Genomic DNA, 25335 nt, shown 5'->3' on the forward strand with positions numbered 1-25335 from the left:
ATCTTCTTGATCATGCCCCATGTTTTTTTTTTTTTTTAATTTTTCTTGTCTTTCCTCCTCATCTTCTTAGAGACGAGTTTGAAATTGCCTGCGTCAGGACTTTGCTAATTAAAGTCATACTTTCAAAAATGCCATAATAACTGTTAATTAGCTTGATGCTATTTTCAGCATAATTTGCTAATTAGTGGAAAACCTGTACAGCGTTTCTCTCTAATTACAGTATGGCTCCGCACGGCGCATCTGTGCCTTGACTCCAAATGATACCATTACAAAGTCCCGTATTACGCATTCTCTCAAAACAGTTAATTGCCTCCACAGATAGTGAGATACTTCAGTCAGCTGATTTTTATGGTAATAAATGGACAGGCACAGACACAAACCACCCTGGTTCATATTTATGAAATATGAAAAAGGAAAACAACCTCCTTATGAGATGCAAGGAGTTAGTTTGGAATATAATCTGGCTGGTTCCGTGATGATTTTGTGCGCTCATGCGTTGAGTTACTGAGACTTTTAATGAAGTTTGATTTATTCTATGTTGTGACCTTGTAAGCAAGAAAGCCATGATGTTGTAATTAAAGCCAAAGAAGTCCCAACATCAAGCTCATATAAGGTAAAGGCAAAAGCTCTGACGGATTGTAGTTTCAGAGGGGGTTACCATGTAAATACAAGTACAAACATAATGTGGCCATGCCACAGCTTATTACTGAGAATGTAACTACCCTTGTCGTCCTGCCAGTTATTTTCATGTAGCCAAGCAAGGGGAGAGAATTATGGACATGACCACAGGTTGACCCTAATACATGTGTATACTAGATACAAATTATGACTCATTAAGTGTGGTGAAGAGCATGATTGGCATGACCTCTGAACTCAGGACGTCAGCTGTGCCCATCCTCTGCTTTGCCCTGCTTTTGACAGCCACCAGTCTGACAGGGGTAGCATCGGTGCTGGCTAATTAATGCACCACTTCAGAGACCCTTTCATTTATGGCTTCTGAAAGGCATTATTAAATTAATTAAACCACCAAGAGTTAGTCATTATGAAATCAGGAGGTTTACATGGATGACAGCGTTTATGAATTAAACATCCCCAAAGTTCCTCGCAGGAGATACCCCGAGCTGCATGCGGGTACCTAGTGCGACAGATGTTTGCCCCCCCCCCCTCCTCGAGCTAACCTGTATTGCAAGCGATTTAAGTCTCATTTGGGGGTTTGAAAACTAAAGGCAGGAGAGAAAGAGGTTCAGGATAGCTAATGAGCAGAGAAAGAGAGGGGAAAAGGAGGTCACTAGCTCTGTTCATCTGTAGACAGTACAGATGGTTGTGTTTTATACAATACAACAATGGCGTGCATCAATTTGTTGATCGCTAATAGATAGCTACTCTCAGAAGAATTGCAGACTAGGATCAGTTGTCTGTGGATTTTAGCTGAGAACTCTACATTTATAGCCTGGAAACATTTGGAAAAACTGTATGCTGTTTTTAACTCATCATGTGATGTGAAAACTACAAATGGATCATGAGATAAATCCCATAAACTTGGGCTTAGCTGAAGAGCAGAGGGCAGAGATGAGTAGCTCACTCAGGAGCCTTGACGATAGACTCCTTTTTATCTGTGGACTGAGATTCACAGATTATCTCAAGAGGCTCTCTATCTCTGTCCTCGTCTCTATTTCTCTTTCTCTGTTGCACCCTCCCTCTTTCGCCTCTCAATTCAGGAAGTTTGCCAGCAACTGTCTTTGTTTACAATGCCAAGGGAAAATGTCAGAGCCGTTGAGAAAAATATCCTTAGAATCTTTTTTTTTCATCTTCTTAATCTAACAGTTTACTGAACTTGATAAGTGTCCTATCAACATGCTAATCAAATTACTTCGGAACCAAAATTGACAGTTTTCATTAATTATACAAGATTATTCTAATTGCAATTCAAATTTATTCATTCCGAACAGAAGGTATTCAGTAATATTTTACAAAATTTGCATATTAAATGGAGGGAGTTGTGCATTATGCATGGTAATGTATGCACAGTTTCTTATTTTTAACTTCACGGCCATATGTGGTGTCGTTGTAGGAGCAGGTGAAAAGTCTAAGTGTGTTTAATTTGCTTGACAAACATTCGGCTGGAGCTTGTCAAGGGGAGTATTGTGAATGCCAATCTTTATTCCCTCTTTATTGATTACCCCAAACTCTAAACATCTGGAGGTAAATGGCACTGAGAGAGATGAACTGAATCATGGGATTAGTACCCTCAATGACTGAATCACTATCAATTACTTCAATAGCATAATTCAAGTGTACTGCATAAAAGCTGCAGTACCTTGGTTTTAGCCAGGATTAATATTGCAATTTAACGTAACAATGGAGGCATGGGAATGATATGGATGGCGTCCAACTTTTTTACATTGATGTCAGAAAGCTAATGCCGTTATCTAAATACGAATGTGTTTAATTCTTAATTTAGGCTTTGTTTGTAGAATGAAAAGGCTCAACGCATTAGGCACATGTTTTAAAAGGTAATGAATTCTGTGAGTAAAACAACCTTATTTATTCACTGAGACGCAAAACCCCCAATTTGCTCTTTGTTTTTATTTCCTAAAGCGGGCAGTGAAGTGCAAACAGCTTACTGGGAAGCTGTTTACTACTGTATATGACAAAGAGTGCGTGTGCGTGTGTGTGCATGAGTGTATGTGTGTGTGTTTATCAGGAAGGGGGGTGGCTCTTCCAGCTCCACAGGCAAGGTCTTGTGTTGTAATGTAAGCGTAATAATTATCAAACAGCATCGGGGGCTCTGGGTATGGGCTTTAACAGGGGGAGAGCATGTTTGATATGTAGAATCAGCCCATAGTGCATCCATAGAGGGTGACTAAATCGCACGGTTCATGGATCACATTAGTATTGCTCTGCATCCACCCTCGCACTATAGGTGATTTCCATTTAGACACACATTTCCACATGAAGATAAATATGACTTGAATCGTAATTTCCCTGAAGTAAATATAATACAAATACAACATAATACAGTGTCAGGCCAGGCAGGCTAATAGATTACTAGCGTGTTTTCCATTTGTATGGTAAGTGGTGAACCTAGGTGGTGGTCTGGCGAATAACAAATTGAATGTTTAATCCATCTCAGTGCAGATTGAGGGTATCAGAAAGATCGGTAGTCTTTGCAGTTCTCTTGTGACTGCTACTATATTAGATATGTTTTACTCTTTAGGGGTTTGAGTTAGGTTGTTGGATTAACAAGAGGTGCAAAGTGGTAGATAAATTCAATTCCTTATCTTTTCTGAAGTCATCTGTTATTTTTCAAATAGGTGTTTGGATTTGACAGGCAGTGTTTCCAGTCACTCACAGGTGTAATCTCTGATGTCGGCTTAAAATAAGACTGGCTGTGTTTGAATATTAAGTTAAAATATTTCATGACTTTTAATTGCAGAATTTTATATTGCAGTCTTGAATTATTAACTAGTCTTTTTCACCACTTATATATGTTAACGTCATTACAGTTACTATTATGGTAATCTTGCAGAGGCTTCGTTCATTTATGTTACCGAAATCATCGTGTAGTAACCATGACAAATATGCAAAAGATGTGCCTCCTTAATGTTACCAAACATTCTCTAAGTACATATTTAATTCTTTAATAAATGTTTGCTCTGGCATTTGGAAAAGCTAGATTAGCCTCAACTGCACAGCATCTTATACAAGTGTGACAAATTGATATTTTTATATAGCTTAATCTGTTTACTATGATGTTTATGTGAGGACTTATTACAAACTAATTAAAGAAATCACTTTGATATAATTAGTCAGATTTCAGGAAGCTCATTAGTAGTAATTTGCATGAAAAATAAGCCCGGTAGTGATGCTTAGACCCAGCTATCCGATCTGTGTTTTATCTGGTTACACATCATCCCCCATTGTTTGTTGTTTGAGGCTGTCTGAAGTGGCCCACAATATTTTCAGTCATTGCCCTGAGAAGCAGTGGGGTGTCTTTCAACAAATTCCTCCCCTAAAGCAAGTCAACCTGTATGGGGAAGCAGACACACGCCTCTGTGTACATAAGGCAGGAGGAGTGAGCGGCAAAACACTGTCTATTTATCTGTCAGATTCCTGACAAAGAACTGAGCTGACAAGTAAGGGTTCCCCTCAGCAGAGCAGGGGGGCTTTATTCACCGTACTTACATGCCCAGTCTATGCCCAGAGACTCATGTTATTTGCAAATCACACTCTTTGAAAATTCACAAACGGGGCGAGACATGCCACGCTATGGGTTTGTCAGCTGCCTTCACAACAGCTAGCTGTATCGCTAACAGTGTGCGGTTCTGTAAGGAAGCAGCTTTCTCTTAGCATTTGCCTCGCTGTCACTTTTTCCAACACATGCGTTCTGTGTCTTCATGCTTGGGGTCTCCTCCCTCAGAGGGTTGCCATCTTCCCTTTGGACTGACAAAACGCCCACACTCCCACTGATATAAAAAAGGAAGGGGGAAAAAAAAAGAGACATTCCTGGAATTACATCATTCTCTACTGAGGCAGTTCTTCCAGAAACTGAAGCTCTAATATTTTATCCTCATGATGAGATAAAAGTAATGGTTCAAATAAATTTCAGTTATTCTAAGTGCTAACTTTTTTTTAATTTTTTTTATGTGATACCCCTCTCTGAGGATGTGGGGTTTCAGAATGCTGGTACAAAAGCAGGACTTGTTTATTCTCTATACCCTTTTCCCACCATGGGCGAAATCCTTCCCTAAACATCCGGACAGAGAAGCACTTGTGTGGCGCTGATGTCACAGACCTACCTGGCCTCCCTCTCACAAAAGCTAAGGTATCATTAGCTAGGCCCACACAATGGCCATTCAACCAAGTCACTGCGCTCCTCAGGACTTAGGAACAATGTTATTTTTTGTCTCCGAATTATAAAGACAGAGTTTTGCAGGAAACCTGACAGACAAAACCTTTTAGAGGTAAATGCTCCAGGCGGCTTTTGGGTTTAATCTTTTCCCATTAGCATTTCGCCCCCTCCTCCTGGCTTTGCTCACACACAAAGGCCATATTTACAGGGTCAAAAGTAAAGGCACTAAATCTCTGGAGACTATAGATCTTTACTGCATATTTGCAACACTTTTTTACTGTTTTTTTTATTTTTTTTAGATTTTGTTTCCGAATGTATCTCATATGGGTTACTGAGTGATTCACTAAAAGCATATCTAGGTATATTTGTGGGGAAATATATAAATATAAACTTAAATATATATTTTCATCACATAATAAATAAAAAGGAAAACAACAACCTAAACTAAATATGTGAAATCACACATTTTCAAAAGAATATTTCAAATTATTAACCCACAAAAGGAAGGGTTTATATAATGTAATAGTTCTACTGTCAACAATACAACTATACTAAGGGTCCATATTGCTACCTTTGTGTGTGCGTGTTTGGTTGCATGTGTGTGCGTGCACACATTCACTTATACTTGTGTGTGCATGTGTGTGTGTGTGACTCCATGTGTGTGATTCATTCCAGGGCAGTTTTAGTCCTTATAAAATATTCATTTTGGTTGTGCAGGGCCCTGTAATTGCCATCTCTCACCCTGAATTATTTATACCTCGCACAGACTGACAAAGCTTTGCCATACGGCCCCAGATGAATCAGAAAGCAGCCATCTCTGCTGCCAACAGCACTGGGCTTTCACACAAATATGGCAGCCACGTCTCTCTGCCTGGCCTCTCTTAATTTGACATTTTCTTTTTCCCCCTGCCTTTGTCCTAGGTGCACAGAAAGGTTACCTGTTAGCTTTAAGCACCGACCTGCTCTCTGTCTTTCTGTCTCTACCCCCCCTACCTACATGACAGTCCACAGTGGGTGTCTGTTTTTTTTTTTAAAAACTCTTCCAAGAATGCGTTAATGTGGTGGCGATGTCAGTGGCTGCCTCATGTTTCATGATGACTGACCAGCCCTGACAGCCACTTTGGATGTATGTATTATACATTAGTAATAATATGATGTAGAAATACACTCGCATAAATTCGAGCATGCATGGACACACAGCAAAAACACTGCCTCACTGACCTAAATGTAACACACACACACACATGCAAATCAGCCCCCGCTGGCATGCTGAGTCCAGCAAGGCTGTCTGTACAGTAAACGGTCACAGCCCCCCTGCTGGCCTTTGCTGTACAACTGTGCTCCTCAGCGTCTTGCCTGGGTCTGATCACTCCAAGGTGCCACAGGAGAGCGCCGGTGCTGTATGGCTCTCATTGTAAACAGACTCTGGGGCCTTTCAGAACACCACGTCCAACACCCCTAAATACAACTATTCACCCAAGCCAGACCCTCCAACATATGCTTATCTTCCATCTCACTAGTGCAGGGAGGTGCTGACTGGTATTTCCTCAAGGCCCCGAGTTCCAGTGCTGACCAGTAATCAAAGCACCATATTTCTCCTCATGTGCAAAAATAACCTGAAGACACCTCTACAGTGTCTAGCTGGTGAGCAGAGTAAATGTTCCTGAGGGCTGTTTTGTTTATGCACATCATTATTTTTATGTCAGCAACCTCGTGCCTAACATTGTTGAGACTACCAGAGTCGTTATTTGTAATAATCATCACTTTTGTGGTGCAGATGATGATTCAGTAACATTGAGGAATTCCACTTTGGATGCAGATGATGCGTGCACTATAGCAGCAACCAGTGTCTGCTTTGCTTTTACAACAGGACAGCGCAAGACAAAACAATGCAGAATTATTTATGTTTTGTGTCTTATTATATTGTGTTCAAAGTCCTGGTAGAGTAAAGCCGTACTCAGTGTAAAACAAAGAACAGTGCGCAACAGTACGCGGTCTCAGCAGTATGTTGATGTTAGGGGATGGAAGAGGCAGAGAGAAAGCTCGGGGCTAAACATGCAGTATGTGACGGGCTGGAGCTAAAAGCTGCATAAAGCACACAGCCTTAGTCCACCGTTAGCAAGTGATGGATAGTTAGCAGGAGCTCCATGTCTAATCTGTTACAGTAAACCTGTGCCAAAACCTGAAGGGAATAAGTGGGGGCTAGCTGAGAGTGGGCTTGACGTGAAACCATTTGTGAAGACGAGCGATTCTCTTAAGTAAGAAACTAACAGTGTAGAGAGCGAGAGAAAGATAGCTGGAGAGCAAGCGAGACAGGAGGTGAGGAGAATGAGTGAGAGTGTGAGGGAGAGTGAAGGAGGAAGAGATACCATAATGAGTCCTGTAGCCATGGAGTAAATGAAGAGGGATTGACAGAGTGAGGGATCCTCAAGTGAAATAATGTCAATGCCACTCTGCCCATTAGAGAGAAAGGGGGATGGTGGAGGAGAGGGTAAAGAGGGATGAATGGAGGGACACAGCTACATCTTACGTTGCAGAGGAAGCACATAAATTATTTGTGACACCCTCGCAACACACATACCTCCAACAAAAATATGAAACAACAAAATGAACTGACAATAGCAGCTGAAGAAATAAAGAAATAAAAGGAGAAAAGGCCTTGGAAATAGCCAATAAATTCTCAGAGACATGTAGTTGGGATATTTGATGTTGAACAATAATAATCACAGTGACATCTGCCTTGCTGCTCTCAGAGGAGGCGGGCAGAGCCCATGAGTGGAAGGGGTTAATCTTCCAAACCCAATAAGGTTGGATAGTGAGGCACTTGTTCCCTGATAAAGAAGTGATAGGATCTGTGGGTCTGGTCCCTTGGCGCTTGTACAGGGGTAGAGCAAATATTGTTAATGTGCTGTGGTTTACTTCAGCTAAGGCGAGAAAAACAGCTCTGCTTGACGAGAGAAGACAGTGGCAAACCAGAATACGACAGAAATGGCCGAGCAGCTCAGTTCGGCCTCCCAGGGACTTAACTGGCATATATATCCGAGCCCACTCAGCTGCATAAATAAGTGTTCGGGAAGATTAAGATCTATAAGTGTCTCTATTTCTCGTTTTACCTGCTCCGCCTTGTCACAACAGGGATCTGAATGCAGTTCACTGAAGTGCCTAATAACTGGAGCAGTAGGTAGGCAAGGCAGGAGGCTTGACATTAAGACCCTGGCGTTTTGGAAATCCGATATGCTATTGACCCGTGTACTACTATCTCAGTGTAGAGATCTGGTGTCAGCAGATTGTAGTCTGGTGTTGGGAGCCGTTTCTTACAGGGCTCTTGTAACAGGGGCCCATTGAGTCTGGGAGGCAGCTGGGGCCTGATGGGCTGGAGCTGGGTGGTGATCGATACTCACCGCCTTGCAACGGATGACCTCACTGTCATGGCTGCCGGCTGTGGACACTGCATGCTAGTCATTAGTGCCGGGGCACCAATCAGGAGCTTAGAGTTGTCAATACCTGCCTCTTACAGATACTGTGGCCATCTGTCAGTGTATTGTGTAACGGCCTAAGTAAATATGGGGAAGCTCTTTTGAACAATAAGAACAAGGTGTACTATCGATGAAAAAAATATGCTCCTTGTTAACTAATTGAAGAAACCAGAAAAATTGGAATTGAAGACATGTGAAAAATAAGATCCGAATAGCTCAAACATAGTTAAATCATTTAGAAGTAATTGAAAATCATGAAAATCTGAAAGATGAATGGATAAAGAAAATGATCAAATCGACAGTGCAGTAAGCCTTTGCTATCAATAGAGCCTTCTTAATAATACAACGTTATCCTTATTTGCCCTCTTCAGTCAAATCAAAAGGATGGACATTTATGCATGAGTGACATCAACCCGGCAATTAAGTTGGCCATTTAAATGAGAGAAAGCCTTCCTCACCTCGCATGTTTGTTTTTTTTCCCCCTCTCTCTTCTCTTTCTATTCCCCCTCCGTTTGATGATGGTAGAGGGTGAGCTCGAATTAGGGCGATGGGTCTTCCTTTGAGTGTCAGCCTAAAATGATCAGAGTAAAGATAAGAGGGTCTAGCAGCCCTCAAATCAGTCAAAGTGCCAAAGTCGGCCTTTTTCTCCTCAATTACCGGGTCTGTGAAGCCAGGGAGTGGAAGGCGCAGAGCCTGCTGCATTACTAAAGAGACAATCTATTTCCCCTTTGACCAGAGGGAGAGAAATCATTATGGCATGATTAGTAGCTTCGGCAGTGGGCGAGCATGGAGGTACTACAGGAGAACCGTATTAATTGCCTTAGACCAAGGCATGAGCAGGATTGTTTTAACGTTGATTTGTGGACCTGTATGACTAGCTGTCGGAGATAAAAGCCCATGTCAGGTCTTAGTTATACTGGCAGACTTCGGGCATGCAGACAGAGGCTTGATGTCAAAATGAGCTTCTGTGGCTGCCCTGGAAGTCTTTCTCTATATATGTCTGTCGATGTCTTCCTCTTTGTCTTTCTTCACACTTCATAGTTTTCCTTTACGCCTCCCACTATCCCTCCCTCTACTCCCCACTTCCCTCAGATGGACTACACCCCACCCCTTCCCGCACTCCTTTTCTCTCTCTCCTCCAACTGATAGCTGCCTTGGCCGATTATTTCATCCAGTGCGGTCCACTGAGAGCCTCCACTCCCGGCTTTGGAAGAGCTTTAATTAGCCATGTTAATATCCCCTTCATTGGCCTTAATATCACTCAACACCTTCCTCCATCTCAGCGGCCACCAGGGTCCCCCTGTCCTGTCAGAACAGCTGATTATTGAGAAGGATAGCTTTAATCAAACCTAATTGCAGTTCATTCTTTCTCTCTATCCCCCTTTGCCCTCCATTGCCAACATCTAATGGCAGCGACGACTTGATATCCCATTAAAAAACAATTAAACAACCTCCTTTTGTCTCTGTGCGTGCCAAAACACCAGCACAAACTTCTGTAGATATTTAAGAAGTAAAGGAGAGAGAGGGGCCTTTTCTTAATTGCTCTCCTTTTCACCAAGGACCAATTTGCACTGTGCTCATGGAGAATCTTAACCAACTCAAATGTAATGGATGCTATAGCACTGCCACTTCTGTGGACTATGAAAATTAAGCTTATCTTTTTAGGAGAGGAATTGTGCTTAATTGCCTTCATAACAGTAAACATAAAGGAGCTACTTTATGATTGCGTGGGCACTCAATTTCTTGTGTTTATTGTTTCTCAACTTTTGGTTTTGCTGTAGTAGGGAGAGTATGTAAAAGCAGGAAAGTATCCAAGAAAGAGACAAAACAAACCCTGAAAGTAATGTGTTTATTTTATGAAGTGAATGTATTACTTGGGAAATATATTCTAGCACTTGCTCTGACATAAATTGTCTCTCAAAAAGGGGATGCATGTGTATGCACACGCTCACACAACCACACCACGGACGCAAACATAAATACACACCACCGGTCTTACCCAATCCGTATTAGAGGCGACAGACAAATAAAAGTCGTATTTCAGGTCTGCTTTCCGCAGATGTCTGCTGCTCTACATTATGACTCTTTGGGGAAATAAAAACAGGGTCAGGGAATTAGAGTACATAATGGTCATTTTGATGATCAGCCAACAGATGCAACCTGAAAACACAGTGAACACAATCAAGCGAAATGCACTAATGACAAGTCAGGTTTTTTATGGCCTCGCCACACACCGACAGGCAATCAGCATTCTGGCATGGGTTAAAACGTCTTTTATTGATGTCCAAGCCAAAGCTCCTTGGATGTGGAGTGAAAATATTTTCTCACCTCTCCTCTGCCTCCTGGGCTCTCAGTGAGGCACAAGGTATAGGAGTCTATCGAAGAACGCTTCTAAATGACCAGTGCATGTGTTAATGTGGCCAGGGTTAGAAGGGTCATTTCAGACTCTGATTTATGGCCTGGCCAGGATCCCACTGGGTGAACGAGAAGTCTTAAGTGTTGTGAAAGCGTCCTCACAGGCCACACAAGCCACTGAATTTAGCTGAATGAAATGGCCAAGCAATCTGTGGTGCAATCTACGGTAATCCAATGAGCCGCTGCGATTCTGTGAGCCAAGTTAGTATTACAGTGGAAACAATGGTATTGCATATTGTGATACGAGTGCAATGTGATGAAAAATAAATAAAACTGCACTGTATTTATAATGAATCGGACAAAGCAAAGATGCAATCAGTCATGATTCTGTGGGGAGAATTTGCAAAAACAACAAGTCAATTTCATTTCTTTATACTTTGTGGTCATGCAAGATTTTACACAATAGGTTACCACGGAGATAATTTCCCTCGATTTTCTCTCACTTAGAAATTTTCCTCTTTAACTATTTTATGTCAACCAGGCCACATCTGATATCCAACTCTAATTCTCAATTCGAGGCCTTATCAATAAATTCAGCAAGACCCAAGAGAAAGGGAGAGAAGAAGGCAGCTTACAAACTAACCAAGCCCAGATCTCACTCAGACGTGACATTTGTTCAGAGACGATTAGCCAGGTTGTAATTTGTGGCATAATTGCCTCACCCACCCACAAGTACATGGGTGTGTGTATGCATTTTGTGTGTGTGTCTGTGTGTGTGTGGCATACAGCGGTCCCAGGAGTGTCCGCCTAATTGCCTGACAGGACTATAAGTTTTGTGGCGCGCTCTCACCTTGTTAGGTCCTTTATCCCTGATGCTCTTCAAACAAGACCTGGTCACAGGTGGGCCTCATTTGCTTCCCTATTGAACAGCAGAACTTTAATTGCACAGGGGGTGTCCTGGGATTAAAGAGGTGGATGGAATATCAAGTGACTTCCTGTATGTTAGTGGCATATGGGTGTTGGGGAAGACCTGTGAACTCAGGTGAGAAGATGAGATCACAAGGAGACTGATGCTCTTGATTTTGACAAAGAAAAAAAAGAAAAGAGCGTGACTTCCCAACTAGAACTAGTGTGATGACTGAATGAATGTATGAATTGTAATGAATTCTTGCACTTTTATTATCTCTTTTGAACATTTCAGCTTTAAGAATAGATCTTATAGTTTTCTGTTTTCTCTTGTGCTCTCTTTCAGATTCTTCCTTAAGTTCTTTCTCAAGTGCAATCAGAACTGTCTGAAGAATGCAGGGAATCCACGGGACATGCGCAGATTCCAGGTGACTGAAACCTATTTCACACATACGCTCTATTTCTGTCGCTGTCTCTCACTGTCTGTCTCCATTCTTTTAGACACACACACACATACGCACAGGTGCAGAAATGCACAGCTACAGCTGCCATAGTATTCTAACTCACACTGGTCAGATTCACATATAAGCATGTTTTTATTATTGGCACTGAAGGAGGCAAAAACCAGGAAAAGAGAGAGTGAGGGATTTTGTTTCCTGTAAGCTCTGGACAGAATATTTATTAGAGAATACCATCTGACACAAATAAGGATACAGGATTTAAGAGTACCATCAATTGTGTTCCTGACAGCTTTCTGAGCTTCAGCGCAGAGGGGAGGACGATGCAACCACATGTAACAACAGTGTTAACTCAGGATCTGTCTGGCAGAGGAAACGCATACCTTCTTGTACACACATATGTGCAAGCATGCACACAAACGCACACACACATATGGATGTGTGCACAAATGCTAGGAGAGCATATGTTTGCTTCTATATCCCTCTCATTCTTAGCCACATATGCATACACTTAATGTCTCACATATGCAATTCTCTGTATAACCATTTTAAGTAATTTGAGATGTGCTGTGCTTTACAGTAAATGACACGAACACTTAGTACTTTCACTGTTTTTTTTTTACATTCTTATCAAATAGCTGCAATCTAATGTGTCAAGAAGTAAGGTCTTAACATGACTGACCCCCTGCTGATCCATTTATCCAACCATCCATCCATCCTATCCAGACACTTTCACCACAAGCAGCCCACTAGGTCAAGGTGAGACAGTGAGAGTTTAGTGTGATATGTCCCATCAGGGCAATGACAAACTGCAGGAGGACGTCCATCACTGGCAGCACTATTCTGTGATAGACACATAAGCCGGCATCCTCCAGGAGGAAGCCCAGACATAAAACGGACAAGTCAGGGTGTCCCCTCCTGATGTCACCACCATCAGAACACCCCTGCCTCCTCAAATCTTCCCCGAGGGTGAATGTGGACTGATGCATGACAGCCACCATGGGTTTTCACCTCTTACTTCTGTGTGTCAGAAGGAATGCGAGAACAAAGTTTTAGCATTATTCTCTCAGTATCCAACACAGATTTTAGTTTTCTATTGTAGTTGATTGTTCGTCATCCTCTGTTTAACAGTTAGTATGCATTTCCCCCAAATAGATTTTCCAGATGCTCCACCATAGGTGTTTCTCTGGCCAAAGTTGTGTATTCTACATGCCTTCCACTCTCCTTATTACCCCCCAAAACCAGCTGGAGGCCAGAAAGGGCCCAATCCATCATCCTCAGCTTGGCCCAGCTCTGAACCTGCTCACAAGAATGGAGCTCTTTCACATCCCCTTCTCTCCCTCTTCTCCCCCTATACCCCCACCCTTCTCAAACCAACCAAAAAAAGTACCCCCCTAAATTCCACCGCTACACCGAGGTCACTTACCGGCGAAGCAAACCTGAGAGGGGCTCTCTGTTTCCGGCTCAGAAACACTTTGGCCATTCACACGCGGCTCACTTTTTGGAATGTGGTAGCAAAAGAAACAACAACAAAAATAAGCATTATGAAATATGGAGTGTGGTTTGGAATTTGATCCTAGTAAAATGTTTGTTGAGTGATGGGATGGAGTATGGCTCGGTTGCTAATGAGTCCAGTAATATTTTAAAAGGGAGGCCTTCCATCCTCAAAAAGGTAGACGAGCTGATCAATAATTTCAAGCTTCGTCTATGATGACAGTTGGTAGTATGCGCAAATGGAGATGGTATTTTAGTGATTGAAAAGTCAATTAGCTGTACACAAATGCAGGGCACTAAAAAGCAAACACAAAATGGATGAGAAGCAAGGTAGCTGTAATGTGATATGTCCAAAGAGTACAATTACTTCAAGAGGTTTGACAATAGTAATCAATAGCACAAAAGGCATGCTCCTTGACAAAGAATAATTTCTAAAACATTCAGGTATCGTTTGTGTATCATGTATAAATGCCTCTGAACTATAACTGAATAATAAGGGTTAGGATTTTTGTCTAGCGAAATCATGTGTTTACTTTTATTCCTGTTCACTTTCACACCTCCTGCAGGTTGTCGTATCAACAACTGTCAATGTGGATGGACATGTCTTGGCTGTCTCGGACAACATGTTCGTACACAACAATTCCAAGCATGGGCGAAGGGCTCGCAGACTCGACCCTTCAGAAGGTACGCCTCCTTATCTGGAGAATGGTAGGCACATTTTTACATCTTATAATTTGCTATGCTCCTTTTTCTCTTAGTTTCTCTCAGCCATTCTCCCATTTTTCAGATCACACCTCTAGCTGCTTCTAGTTCCTTGGAATCTTTTGTTCCTCCATTACTTTCATTTTATACTTTTTAAGTTGCTTTTTTGCCTCACTCATACCTGCTGTTATGCATGGGATGGAAATAGTATGCATTATGCAGCGTGTTATCATTCCAGTATCAGTAACAGCGACGATGATGACACTTAGACTAATTCAAAAATGTTATACTACTTCCAGTCTCCTAATGCACCTACATTTGTCCTAAAAGCCTATGTGAAACATGATCAAATTGCTGAAGAATTTGGCTGTGAGGTCAATTTCCTGCCATTGGGTTCTGCAGATTTAACTGTGAGAGAGCTGAAACAGGGGGAGGAAGGAGAAAGACAGAAAGAAGGGAGAGGGGGTGTAAGGCTGGGTTGATGGTGTGTGTGTGTGTGTATGGAGGGGTGGGGTGGCCTATGAGAAAAACAGAACTTACTGTTTTTCTTCCAACTGATTCCATATGATAGACTGATTGCCTTCTCAGCCAAAAGAGAGAAAATAAGGACCACCAAACCATGGGAAATCCAAAAAGTAAAATGCACTAAACATAACCTTTTGACCCTCGTGGCCTCCACTTGCAGATGGAAGCACACATAGCTGAGAGACTGTTAAAAATGAAAAAAAGAAAAGTGAACTGACTCGGGCCAATTGTGCAAATTGCTTATCTTCAAATTTCAAGAGCCCATTATGGCTGGCCAAACAGTTTATATACACCACTGACTAAAACAAGCTTCTCTACACATTAATGGGCATTAATGGTTCTATCACCAAAAGCAAATGTAATATTTGATACAACAACGACTAATACAAAAAAAAGAAAAGAAAAAAAGGCAGACAATTAATATATCTCAGTGCTCTCCAGTCCTAGTGGGGAAAAAAGCTAATCTATTTGTTTTTGTCTTTATTAATGACTCCTCTACTGGAGAACAAAATCAAATAATTAAAGTCCTGCCCGGAGCACCAAAGTCATTATGTTCGCTGACGTTCTGTTTGTGTGTTTCACGTTTATGACACGATAGGTGTGGATCGCCTAGCAACCAGTTTCTTAATGAGGAGAGCAATTAAAGAGGTTGAGCCCTTGCCTCCATGTTCCCCCACTCCCATGGGACCCCCCTGTGTGTTGTGTGTGTTTGTCTATGTGTGTGTGTGTGTGTGTGTGTGTGTGTGTGTGTGTGCGTGCGTGTGTGTGTGCGTGTTCTTTACAGGTTACCCCAACACATCCTTTTATTCTTCTCTTCACCACACTCTTCAAAGCAGCAGAGTGACGCCTCGTAAAGCAAGAAAAGAAGCTATTGTCAACCGCCCAGTTGAACATGTCTTTGTGTAATAAGTTTAACGCACCTTCCCTCCGCTTAACTGCTCTCACAAGTTGAGATCTGAGCTGCACAACAAACTAATTTATCATGCACCAACAGCGATGGCTCACTTTGTTCGAGTCACCTTTAACAAACAGAGATGTGACATATGAGAAAAGGAGACTCAGTCATAAAACGCAATTCCAGCCATGTGCTCCACAGTGCTCTGACAACGAGCAGGCAGACAGACAGCGTGCTTTAAATTAGCAACACATTCTTCCTCTGGAGTTCACAGGGCGAGAAGTCTCAGATATGCGGCTGGCTTCATCTTTTCTCCAAGCTCACTCCACACTTGTACATTGATCAAGAAGTGCTGCCCCCTGTTGGCACAGAGGGAGGATAGCCTGTGGATGACAGACTGAACCTCACCACGTGACATTTTGTTCACTTGTGTGCACTGTCACACAACAAACATATTATGCATTCAGACACGAACGTGCTTCGAGGCTGCCTGTCACTCAAACATGTATAGATTCAGGCTCAAAGGTGCATAAACACGCTCACAAATAGCTTAGTCTTTCATACACTGTATCACCCCCCCACAAATACAGACACACTTCCCCCCCGCACACACATGCGCGCGCACACACACACATCCACGCACGTTCCTTAGCTCAGTTCCACCATTATAGAGCCCCAGACAATATAGGAGACTCAGCATAGAGCCTGCAGGGCCTGCCTCATTTGCATGCCAAGTGGCTGTAATGCTGTTAGGGTTTATGCAATAAAGACAAGTGAATCCAGACTGCTGGGCCTAAGAGGAAGAAAGAGAAGGAGAAAAGAAGGGGGGAAAGGATAGGAGGAAAGGAGAAAGAGAAGGAGAGAGTATGAGTGAGAGAGGTTGAGAGTGAGACAGAGAGAAAGAGAGACAGAGAGAGTCAAAGGGAACAGATGGCCCAGGGAGAGGTAAAAGGTATAATCCCATCAGCTGCACTATCAACCGACCATCTGGACATCCCACAGCACAATTACAACACATTTCAGCAGGCAGAACAAAGGACGGCTTCACGGGGCCACATCAGACCTGTTTGAGTGTCACAATACTAGAGACCTCCTCCGCTCAGATCTTAGATCAGTTTTGACGTCCTCTACAGCTCACCCTAAACAGAGCAGGAAAAGATTAAAACAGTTTACAGGCTGGAGGCATGCAGCCATTTGACAGCACAGAGGATCTTGAAAGAAATTCAAGTACGCAAAACTTAAAACAAAACATGTCAGGACATCTTAAGTCAAATTGTGTTATTTTCCTCCATTGAAGCCCAAAGTTTGCAAACATTTAGTGATGCAACAGCCAGACTGGCAGAACGGCTCTTTGCATCCTCATCCATCCACTCCTCATGATGCCTATCATCTGCTGAGGGGGCATTGTGCGTGTCTGTCATCAGATCGCCTGTGCTGACTGTGTAATCCACTTCTCCACGGTCCCCATTCAGCACATGCTCCCCGCTCTGTCTGTGCATTGAGACATATGCAAATTTTTAGGCAGAAGGGTGGACGGCTTAGGGCCTCAGTCGCTGCCTCTCCATGTGTCCTTCTGTGTGTGGGAGTGGGCACTGGGATTTCCGAGGTGGCTGTGTCTGTGTTTGTGTGCGTGTTTGCGTGATTGTGTATGCCTGTCATAGGTTTGAGGCTGCAGCTGCCCCCCAACAGTCGCCGTCACCATCAGGCCCTCTTGTTGCCTCCTCCTCCTCCTTCCTGCCCCCTCCCTCTGTTCGCTCTCATCCCCAAAGTCAATTTGTTTACAGTAATTTTGAAGGGTGAATTATTTGCTGTAATCGTCCGCACTGATGAAGGTCAGGCCCTTAGAGGGGGCCCAGCATGCCCATAGAGGGTTGGTCCTCTTTCAGACGCTCTGCTTCGCAATTAAGGAAAGCAAATGTCACTCCTCCAGGCCTCACAAATGAAAATCTGTACAAGGTGATTAGCATGAAGTCAACAGCGCCTGTTAAAGTCAGATTCCCTGTAGTACCAACGTGTGTGTGTGCACTTTATGGGCAGGGAGAGAGAGCAAACATGACCCGAACAGACCCAACAGCAAGGCAAACAAAGGGAGATGTCTTGTCTGAGGTGATCCATACAACAATGGCTGACTGTGATTTACTTACTGGATGGAAAGGATAAAGGAGGTTTAGAAGTGAGCTTGTAAAAAAAATAAATAAATTGCTGCGATAGTTGCCCACATTTTGAGGAGTAGGAAAAACCCTAACAATTCATAGTGTATTAAAAGATATTGATGGAAATAGATTAAATTTGATATTGCTATTTTACGGCTGGCTGTCATGCTATTTCTGTTGTAAACACGGTGTTGTGCTGAACACCATATTAAGGTAATGCATCAAGTGACAGTGAATGTGAGGCACAAAATCACTCAAATTAGATTATAATAACAACCCAGACTGTTGATGAATGGCGTAGCTACATAGCAGAAGTCATGCCAGATGAAAAGCATTGTAATAAACAATATGAAATGGATTGAATCGATCACAAAAAGAAGGAAAAAAAAACTCAATCTGAATAATTCATGAGTGCATTTCATGTTATGAAACCTGAAACTCCACTCAGTGTGCCTGCAATGTACTGTAGAACAAAGGTAATGAAATAACATGAAGCTGCAAAGCTTTAGCTTGTCATTTCCACTTTAACAGCTTGTATTCTTGACTCATTTAAGATGTGTTCAACTTTGAAATTCTACTGTACATGCTGATGCATGCTTAATCAATTCTGATAGCTACATTTGCCCTGACACATAATTTGCTCCATCAAATCACATTCCTGGTGAGCCTGGCGTTTAGCCTTTGTGAAGTGGACCATTTGAAGGGTCTGCTTAACTACACCACTCCAGCGCGCTGATAAATGATTTTGATTCTCGTGCCTTAAAGGACAAATCCATCATTTTTTTTTCTTTCCGGGGGCAATTTCCATGAAGCGTCTTTGTGAAAGAGACATGTAGGCGCTGAACATAGAGGTGATGCATAAATATGTTTGAGTGGAAGGAGACATGTGCTCGAGTGTTATAGGCAAGGTGCTGAATTTGCTCTTCTCTTTTGTCTTGGATAAGCAGCCACCCCATGCATCAAGGCTATCAGCCCAAGTGAGGGATGGACCACTGGAGGAGCCACTGTCATCATCATTGGAGACAACTTCTTTGATGGCCTACAAGTTGTGTTCGGCACTATGCTCGTATGGAGTGAGGTATGATTTTACATCTCTTTATTTGTAACTAAAATTAAGTTGAATTATTAGTTTACAGAGCATTTTCAGGTATTTCAAATCTAAGTGGTCTGTAGCTGTTTTTGCTGAGGGCTCGTTATTTATTTTCCTTTTCTCTGTAATCCAGCTGATAACACCCCACGCCATCCGAGTGCAGACTCCACCTCGGCATATCCCTGGTGTTGTGGAAGTTACGCTGTCCTACAAGTCCAAGCAGTTCTGCAAAGGTGCCCCTGGGAGATTTGTCTATACTGGTGAGTCAAAGCCTTCTCTTCCTGTCTCTCTTTCTCTTTGTACAGGCTTCTACTGTTCAACTTTTTCTCCTTCTCCCTGGATGGAGCCCTTAGTGTTGAGTCCAATCACTAATAAGGAATTGAACAGGCTTGCCGAATGTTAAATCTGTAAGATCTACATAGTCATTGAAACGTGTGTGATGCCAAACTCTGTTCAACCCATGCTGTCAAGATAACTCATTATCTTCATCTGTCCTTTAGTGTAATAGATGATGCTTTCAGTTAATTTGCTGACATTAAAAGTCAAATGGTGGTTTCTTTTTTTTTTGTCTGTACAAAGCTATTCTCATGTGTGAGCAGCATGAATTAATAAGAGTTATATTATAAGATTAATAATAAGAGAAAGTGTGGAAAGATATGAGAGACATGAGCGTGTGAGAGAGAAAGGGAGTGTGTATGTCACACTCTGAGTAAAAAGATCTGATTATCTTGGCTAACAGAAGGAAGTGGTAGCCTTATCTGTCATCATTCGTGAGTAGACAGAGGTTGTGAGGGTCAAAGCCTGTCTGACCTGGAAGCCTATGTCTGTTCCAACTCTGATGGGCAGAATGAAATAGGGGCGCGTCAAAGAACCCTTACTCCCCCCCAGCACTCCAAGGCCTCCAGCACAGCCCTGGCCTTGAGTACAGCAAGGAGCACCCCCAACCCAAAATCCCCATCCAGACCCCTCCATCCTGGGGCAGCTGTTTCTCATCAAGTCCCCCCTCTCCAACTCCCAAAACCTTCACTACTACCACCCCCCCGCCATCCGTCCTCTTCTCCTCCAACCATGCAGTCTGGCCCAACTCTCCTGCATTTAACCTCCCTAGTAGGAGCAGAACAGAGGCCAACAAGGCACAGGGATAATGAAACAGGAGTGTAGTGTGGCTGCGTAAGTGTCTGTTTGTGTGAGAGTGAGAGTGAGAGTGAGAGAGTGTGTCCATGTGTTACTGCACAGTCCCGAGAAGGTGTATAAGTTAAGACATTAATGGCTTCTATAGCACCCTAGTGAAAGTGCCAGGTCCCTTAAGAACAGACCCCATTAGTCACAGAGGCTAAGCGGATTGGGATGATTACCATCAGGTTTTACTGGGGAAACGTGTCCCGTTCGCTCTATCCTTGTTGATTTTTCTCCCCCATTCTTCCTCTCTGTCTTCCCCGGTTCCTTCTCACTTCCAGTTAGTATAAAGATACAATTACCCCTGGAGGCAACGGTGGTACAATTGATTAGTGTGGTGAATTAAAAGAGAAAGTCACCAATAGACAGGTCCAGCTCCTCTGCTCTGCTATTCCCTGTGTGGCTCACCCTGATTGTACGAGGGGTGACGCTTGAGAGAATAAAACTGTACAGAGCAGAATGCATAATGCCAGAATTAGGTATCACTGATTCCATATGTACAGTAATTGCGAGGTGAAAAGATCGTAGCTATTTCTCTAAGACATTAAAATGTGAACTGGGTGAAGCATTAAGTGCAGGAGAGTGGATCATGTATTCAAAAATGAAAGAGCTCATTTTAAACCATAACTTTTCTTTCCCTGTTGCAGCACTTGAACAAATGGCCCTACACGCAGAAATAGACTTCAAATGACCTGGAGTTGCAATAGCACATTATATGAGCTTAAAAGGGCATGAAGTGACACTGTGCTGTCAAAAAGGCACATAATCTTCTTATGTCATATTGTAGAGCACTGCGTGCATATTAAGGTCTAGTTATCAAGGCATATGGCTTCAAGCGTGACCATAGAGCCTGGCTTGAGAGGAGTGACTTTTTGGACTTTCTTTTTTTCACGTTGACTCTTCTTGCACTGCCACCCCAATTGTTGAGATTTAACTTGGTCAATTTAAGAAATTATCACAATTTACCAAGAGTCAACGCAGAGGAGACTGCAGTCAATTCGAACAGCAGAGAGACACGTACTCACTCAGGTTAGCACCCTGGAATGGCTCCAAAACTCACAATCCATTCTCAGAAAGAGAGCACCCTGTAGTAGATGTCAAATAATCCTGTTGGCATTGACTATTGAATGTTTAAAACACTAATGAGACAAACAGACAGACTATATAAAACTTTAGAAGGCTTCAGCTGACAGACTGCTTCAGGGAGCTTACATATGTTCATTAATAAAGCACATCTTTAAAGAAGTAATAAGTTGTCTATTTTTGCTTATTTCACAGTTTTACCTTCTAGCATAGCACTGTCCCTTGGAGCATACTTGTCCTCTGTCTAATCCATGTATTGGTTATCCATTGGTCTGGACAAGACTGGTAGAACCAACTGTCAGCAAGGTTGTAGAAAATCAAAAGGAGAAAGTCGTGGTTGTACCTGAGTCGATACTTTATTATACTTTACACTTTATTAAGCTCTGAAAATAGCACAAGCTGGTTTAATCAAATATCTTGAACAGAAAGTCTCCATTTTCAGCCTCATTTGCCGCCTCCTAACCTTTTTACTGCATAGTTACAGAGCAGTATGAAAGAGTAAATCATAAATAAAAACTTGACCGTACAATTCATCCAATTTAGGCTCCTAATTGCATCATAGCTTTTGGTTTTCTATCTTGGCCAAGTTTCCATGAGAGCTCCCCTCAAGGGGCAACGATGCAGGCCCCTGGTAATATGGTTCTGCAAGCAGTCCTAACACACTCAGCCACTATTTATCCTAATCAGTGACATCCACATAACCAGGATTGCTTAAAATGAACCCCTTCCTCGCCCCAGAAAACGCACATTTACCGGGACCCCATTTGTCATGGGTAAATTGAGGGTCAGTAAACTTCGCCTGTATCCTCCAGTGGGGATCCAGGACATGCATCATAACGTTAGGAGAGAATGATTGGCGAAGGCGAGCTGTCACACATTTGTCAGGGGGAAGGGAACATTATTTGCTAATTTCCCAAGCTGGGCACTGACAGGGTGCTTCGTCTTCAGACCTTTGGTGACCAGCATGGCTTCTCAGCTATTAGTACAAGTCAAGTGTTCTTTTCCTTTTTTTACTCCTCACTGTAAAGTGGAAGTAATAAGAGCCATTCGTTCGACCTCACAAGACTGCAGCACACTGGGTGAAGGATTTTGGATGAAGCAGATGCCCCATACAGAGAGCTGTTCTTGCCAGGCCTTAGTTGTGGCCAGACAGCCTTGAGGGCTGATGGATCACAAAGTTTCCTCGTCAAGGTGACGCTATCGACTCCACTGCACCAAAATCTGACAAAATGGGTATGAGGCAGTCATTCATCAACATAAGGACAAAGGGGTCATGTGTGCTTCACTCAATACTGGTGAAGATCAAGAAATGTCAACCCTGTAAGGGATGGAAAAAGAAGGTGTTGATAGTGGAGAAGTAAAGTCTTCCTATAGATATACTTCAACTATAAGCTATAACTTTATGATGGTGAAAAAAAGTCTTAATGCACAATGAATGTACACACAAACTTTGCAGGCAAGCCTTTTTGGCAGCGATACAAATAGCAATATCCAGTTCTCAAATCCAAAACTAAACTCTATTCCTGTCCCAGAATGAGAACAAAATGTAACGTTGTCTTGGACCCTCCTCTCCCTCCAAAAATTAAATAAACAACCAGAGACGTCTTTATCGGAGCACATCAGATACGGCCCTGTGCTGTCCAAGTGGTGAATTGAGCCTATCCTTGCGTCTCCTCTCCGCCCTGCCGTCACTTTGAAGTCCCAGACTTACAAGCTGATCAGATGGAGAGCTTCCTTTTCATTTCCTGCCCTGTAGGGTTGGGTTTGGTTCTTCTCTGGTTGCTGGTCAGTGATGGGGTGTGGCCTACAGCAAAGATATGCTATAATCAAAGGCATTCAAGAAAGTATGTAAACAGATCAGCTTCTGAAGAGGACTTACACATACACCAAATACTTTATACAAGAGTTTACAATCTTTAAATCCACAGCATTTTGGATTGTTTTGGAAAAGGTGATCTTCAAAAATCCCCCCCCGCATTGTTAAAAATACAGCAACGAGGAAGGATGACACAGGCATTTATAAATGTCATCGCCACAGTCAAGTGGGCTGTAACCAGTTGGCACAACAGTTTTAGCATGTGTCAAAGCATGTTATCCACCAGCCATATCCCCATTCCTGCCTGTCTCATTACAACACTGGTATTTAGCACTAGCTCCACAGGAGTGGAGCAGACACTCTTTGCCAAGTTAGATGGGCCTGGTTTGAAGGCCTTGTGAGCTTGTGTGCAACGCGACAAGGTTCCACAGAGGAAGGTCCTTGTGTCCAATTAGAGGGCTGACGTGACACGTGCTCACACTCCCCCACTGTCAGGCAGCTTGTCAGGTAGGCTTTGAGAAGCACACTGTGGTATTATTCCACAGCGTGTTATCAGCTAGTGACCTGTGAAATCCAGCTCCAGGAAATTGATTGAAATAAGCACTTGCAGTTGAGCATGCATTTTCCCCATTACATCTCTCTGTGAAATGCATTGTGGTTATCTTTCAAGAGAAAAATGAAACTATGGGTAAGTGTTTTTCTTTACTCCCAGGAAGGATAGTATTCATTGATTTAATTTTAATTGGACCCACTTTTTTGTCCCACTGTATCGTTAGGGGTTTGTTTTGTAATGGCTCTTAAAATGGATTGTCCTCACTAAGTCACAGCATCAGTTCTGTACCACAGCAAAGAAAGACAGAGGAGGGGGGCTCTTGATAGACGAGGATCTTTCCCCTCCTCCTCCTTCTCTTCCCCTGTTTTCTACCTCCTCTTCTTGCCCCATTTTCAGCATGATCCACACCCAACGGGCTTTAAAAGAACTCCAGTCCCCAACCCCCTCCAGTGCCGCATTTTGATTGAAATTCATCGGCAAGTTTATTGAGAAATGAATGAGGGAGGCAGCGCGGTATTGACTTTGAGAGGAAAACACAACTCATCTTGAATGAGGGGGAAAATGCGGCCGTAATTTAGCCGTCATCGATCTGTGCCCCGTCCATGTATTGATCTTCATTTTACAATATTAATTTGCGCTTGCAATCAGCTGTGAAGGGAACCCATTTGATTTCTGTTGGCCAGTAATGTGTGAAAGTCCGCTGATGTCCTTAGAGAAGTGGCACACATACTTTAGATGTCATCTAAGAGGATTGAACAGGTGTCTCTGGTCCTTTCTAATAATACAACCGATATGAAGGGAGCCAGAAATTATGGATGTGCAATCTGTAACATTGCTCCCTTTTAACCGCGTTAATTACATTTTATCTGTTGCAGGAGCAATATCTGCTGGAGACTGTAACTGTCTAGCTTTTTTTCATCTGTATTGGCTCAAAGTTCATGAAATTTCAATGAACATTGATCTGTCTCCATTGATTTATCTTAACTGCAGATCTTTGAAATTTTAATTTCCTGTTCATCTTGAGACTGCTGGAGATGGAATCACTGAGTGATAACTGACTGCAGTGGATGGAGATGATATGGTCAGTGTTAAAACAAATGAGGTTTGCCTTGCGTGGGTTTGCTGTGAAAATTCAAATTTGCCTTGGTTTGGTTTGGATTGGTTTATAAGACGGTCTGTACATCTGCATGCATGTTTGTACTCTCTCAACAATGAGACATATCTAGTCTGAGGTTTCTGAATACTTTGCTTCCCTTGTCTGCACTGCATTCGGTTTTAACTCCTTACAGTAAGACTGAGAAGATATTCACTGTTTCTAAATCTCCAACAGACTCCTGTAGACTGTTGAATATCAGGCGAGGAGAGGTCATTATGTGTGGTGAGACTGCTGTGAACTACATCCACCTAACAGAGCGCAGGTGCCTAGAAGGCTTCAGTTAGACTGTCTTGACAAGTCACAAATGCAATAACACAAATGAACTTCTGCCTGTGTTGTTTATCTGTCTCCCCCTTTTCCAACTCCCACTCCCCCTCTAATTTGTGTTAAGGGGAAAGAAAAAAATAACTGCTCAATGGTGTAGGAGGAGTGGAGATAAGCTCGAAGCAGTTAAGTATAATTAGCGAAAGTAATAGCTGGCAAATGGCAACAAGGCTAGGTTTTTATCTCCTGGAAAGATAGAGTTATCGTAATAAGCTGTAATGGCTGGCAGGAATGCTAGTACTCTGTGCAAGCTCCCATTCAGGCTCATAGACTTAACAAGGAACAATTTCCCTTGAATTTACTGCTTTGCTCAAACATTTC

At 42.6% G+C, this 25335-nt stretch overlaps 1 protein-coding gene across 8 annotated transcripts in view; it reads left to right on the forward strand.

Moving 5' to 3' along the window:
- The window catches only part of LOC142395221 (transcription factor COE3), a 66727-nt gene that overhangs the window by 27434 nt on the left and 13958 nt on the right, over positions 1-25335 (forward strand). For 2 of the 8 annotated variants that reach the window (XM_075478428.1, XM_075478432.1), the window contains exons 7-10: positions 11936-12017; positions 14108-14249; positions 18761-18894; positions 19040-19166. In XM_075478428.1, coding sequence (XP_075334543.1) covers positions 11936-12017; positions 14108-14249; positions 18761-18894; positions 19040-19166 — 485 coding nt within the window. The remainder of the gene's footprint in view (positions 1-11935; positions 12018-14107; positions 14250-18760; positions 18895-19039; positions 19167-25335) is intronic. The other 6 variants (XM_075478429.1, XM_075478433.1, XM_075478430.1 and 3 more) reach the window with 3 other exon arrangements.

Source organism: Odontesthes bonariensis, chromosome 2 (assembly GCF_027942865.1).
Source record: "Odontesthes bonariensis isolate fOdoBon6 chromosome 2, fOdoBon6.hap1, whole genome shotgun sequence".
NCBI classification, from domain to species: domain Eukaryota; kingdom Metazoa; phylum Chordata; class Actinopteri; order Atheriniformes; family Atherinopsidae; genus Odontesthes; species Odontesthes bonariensis.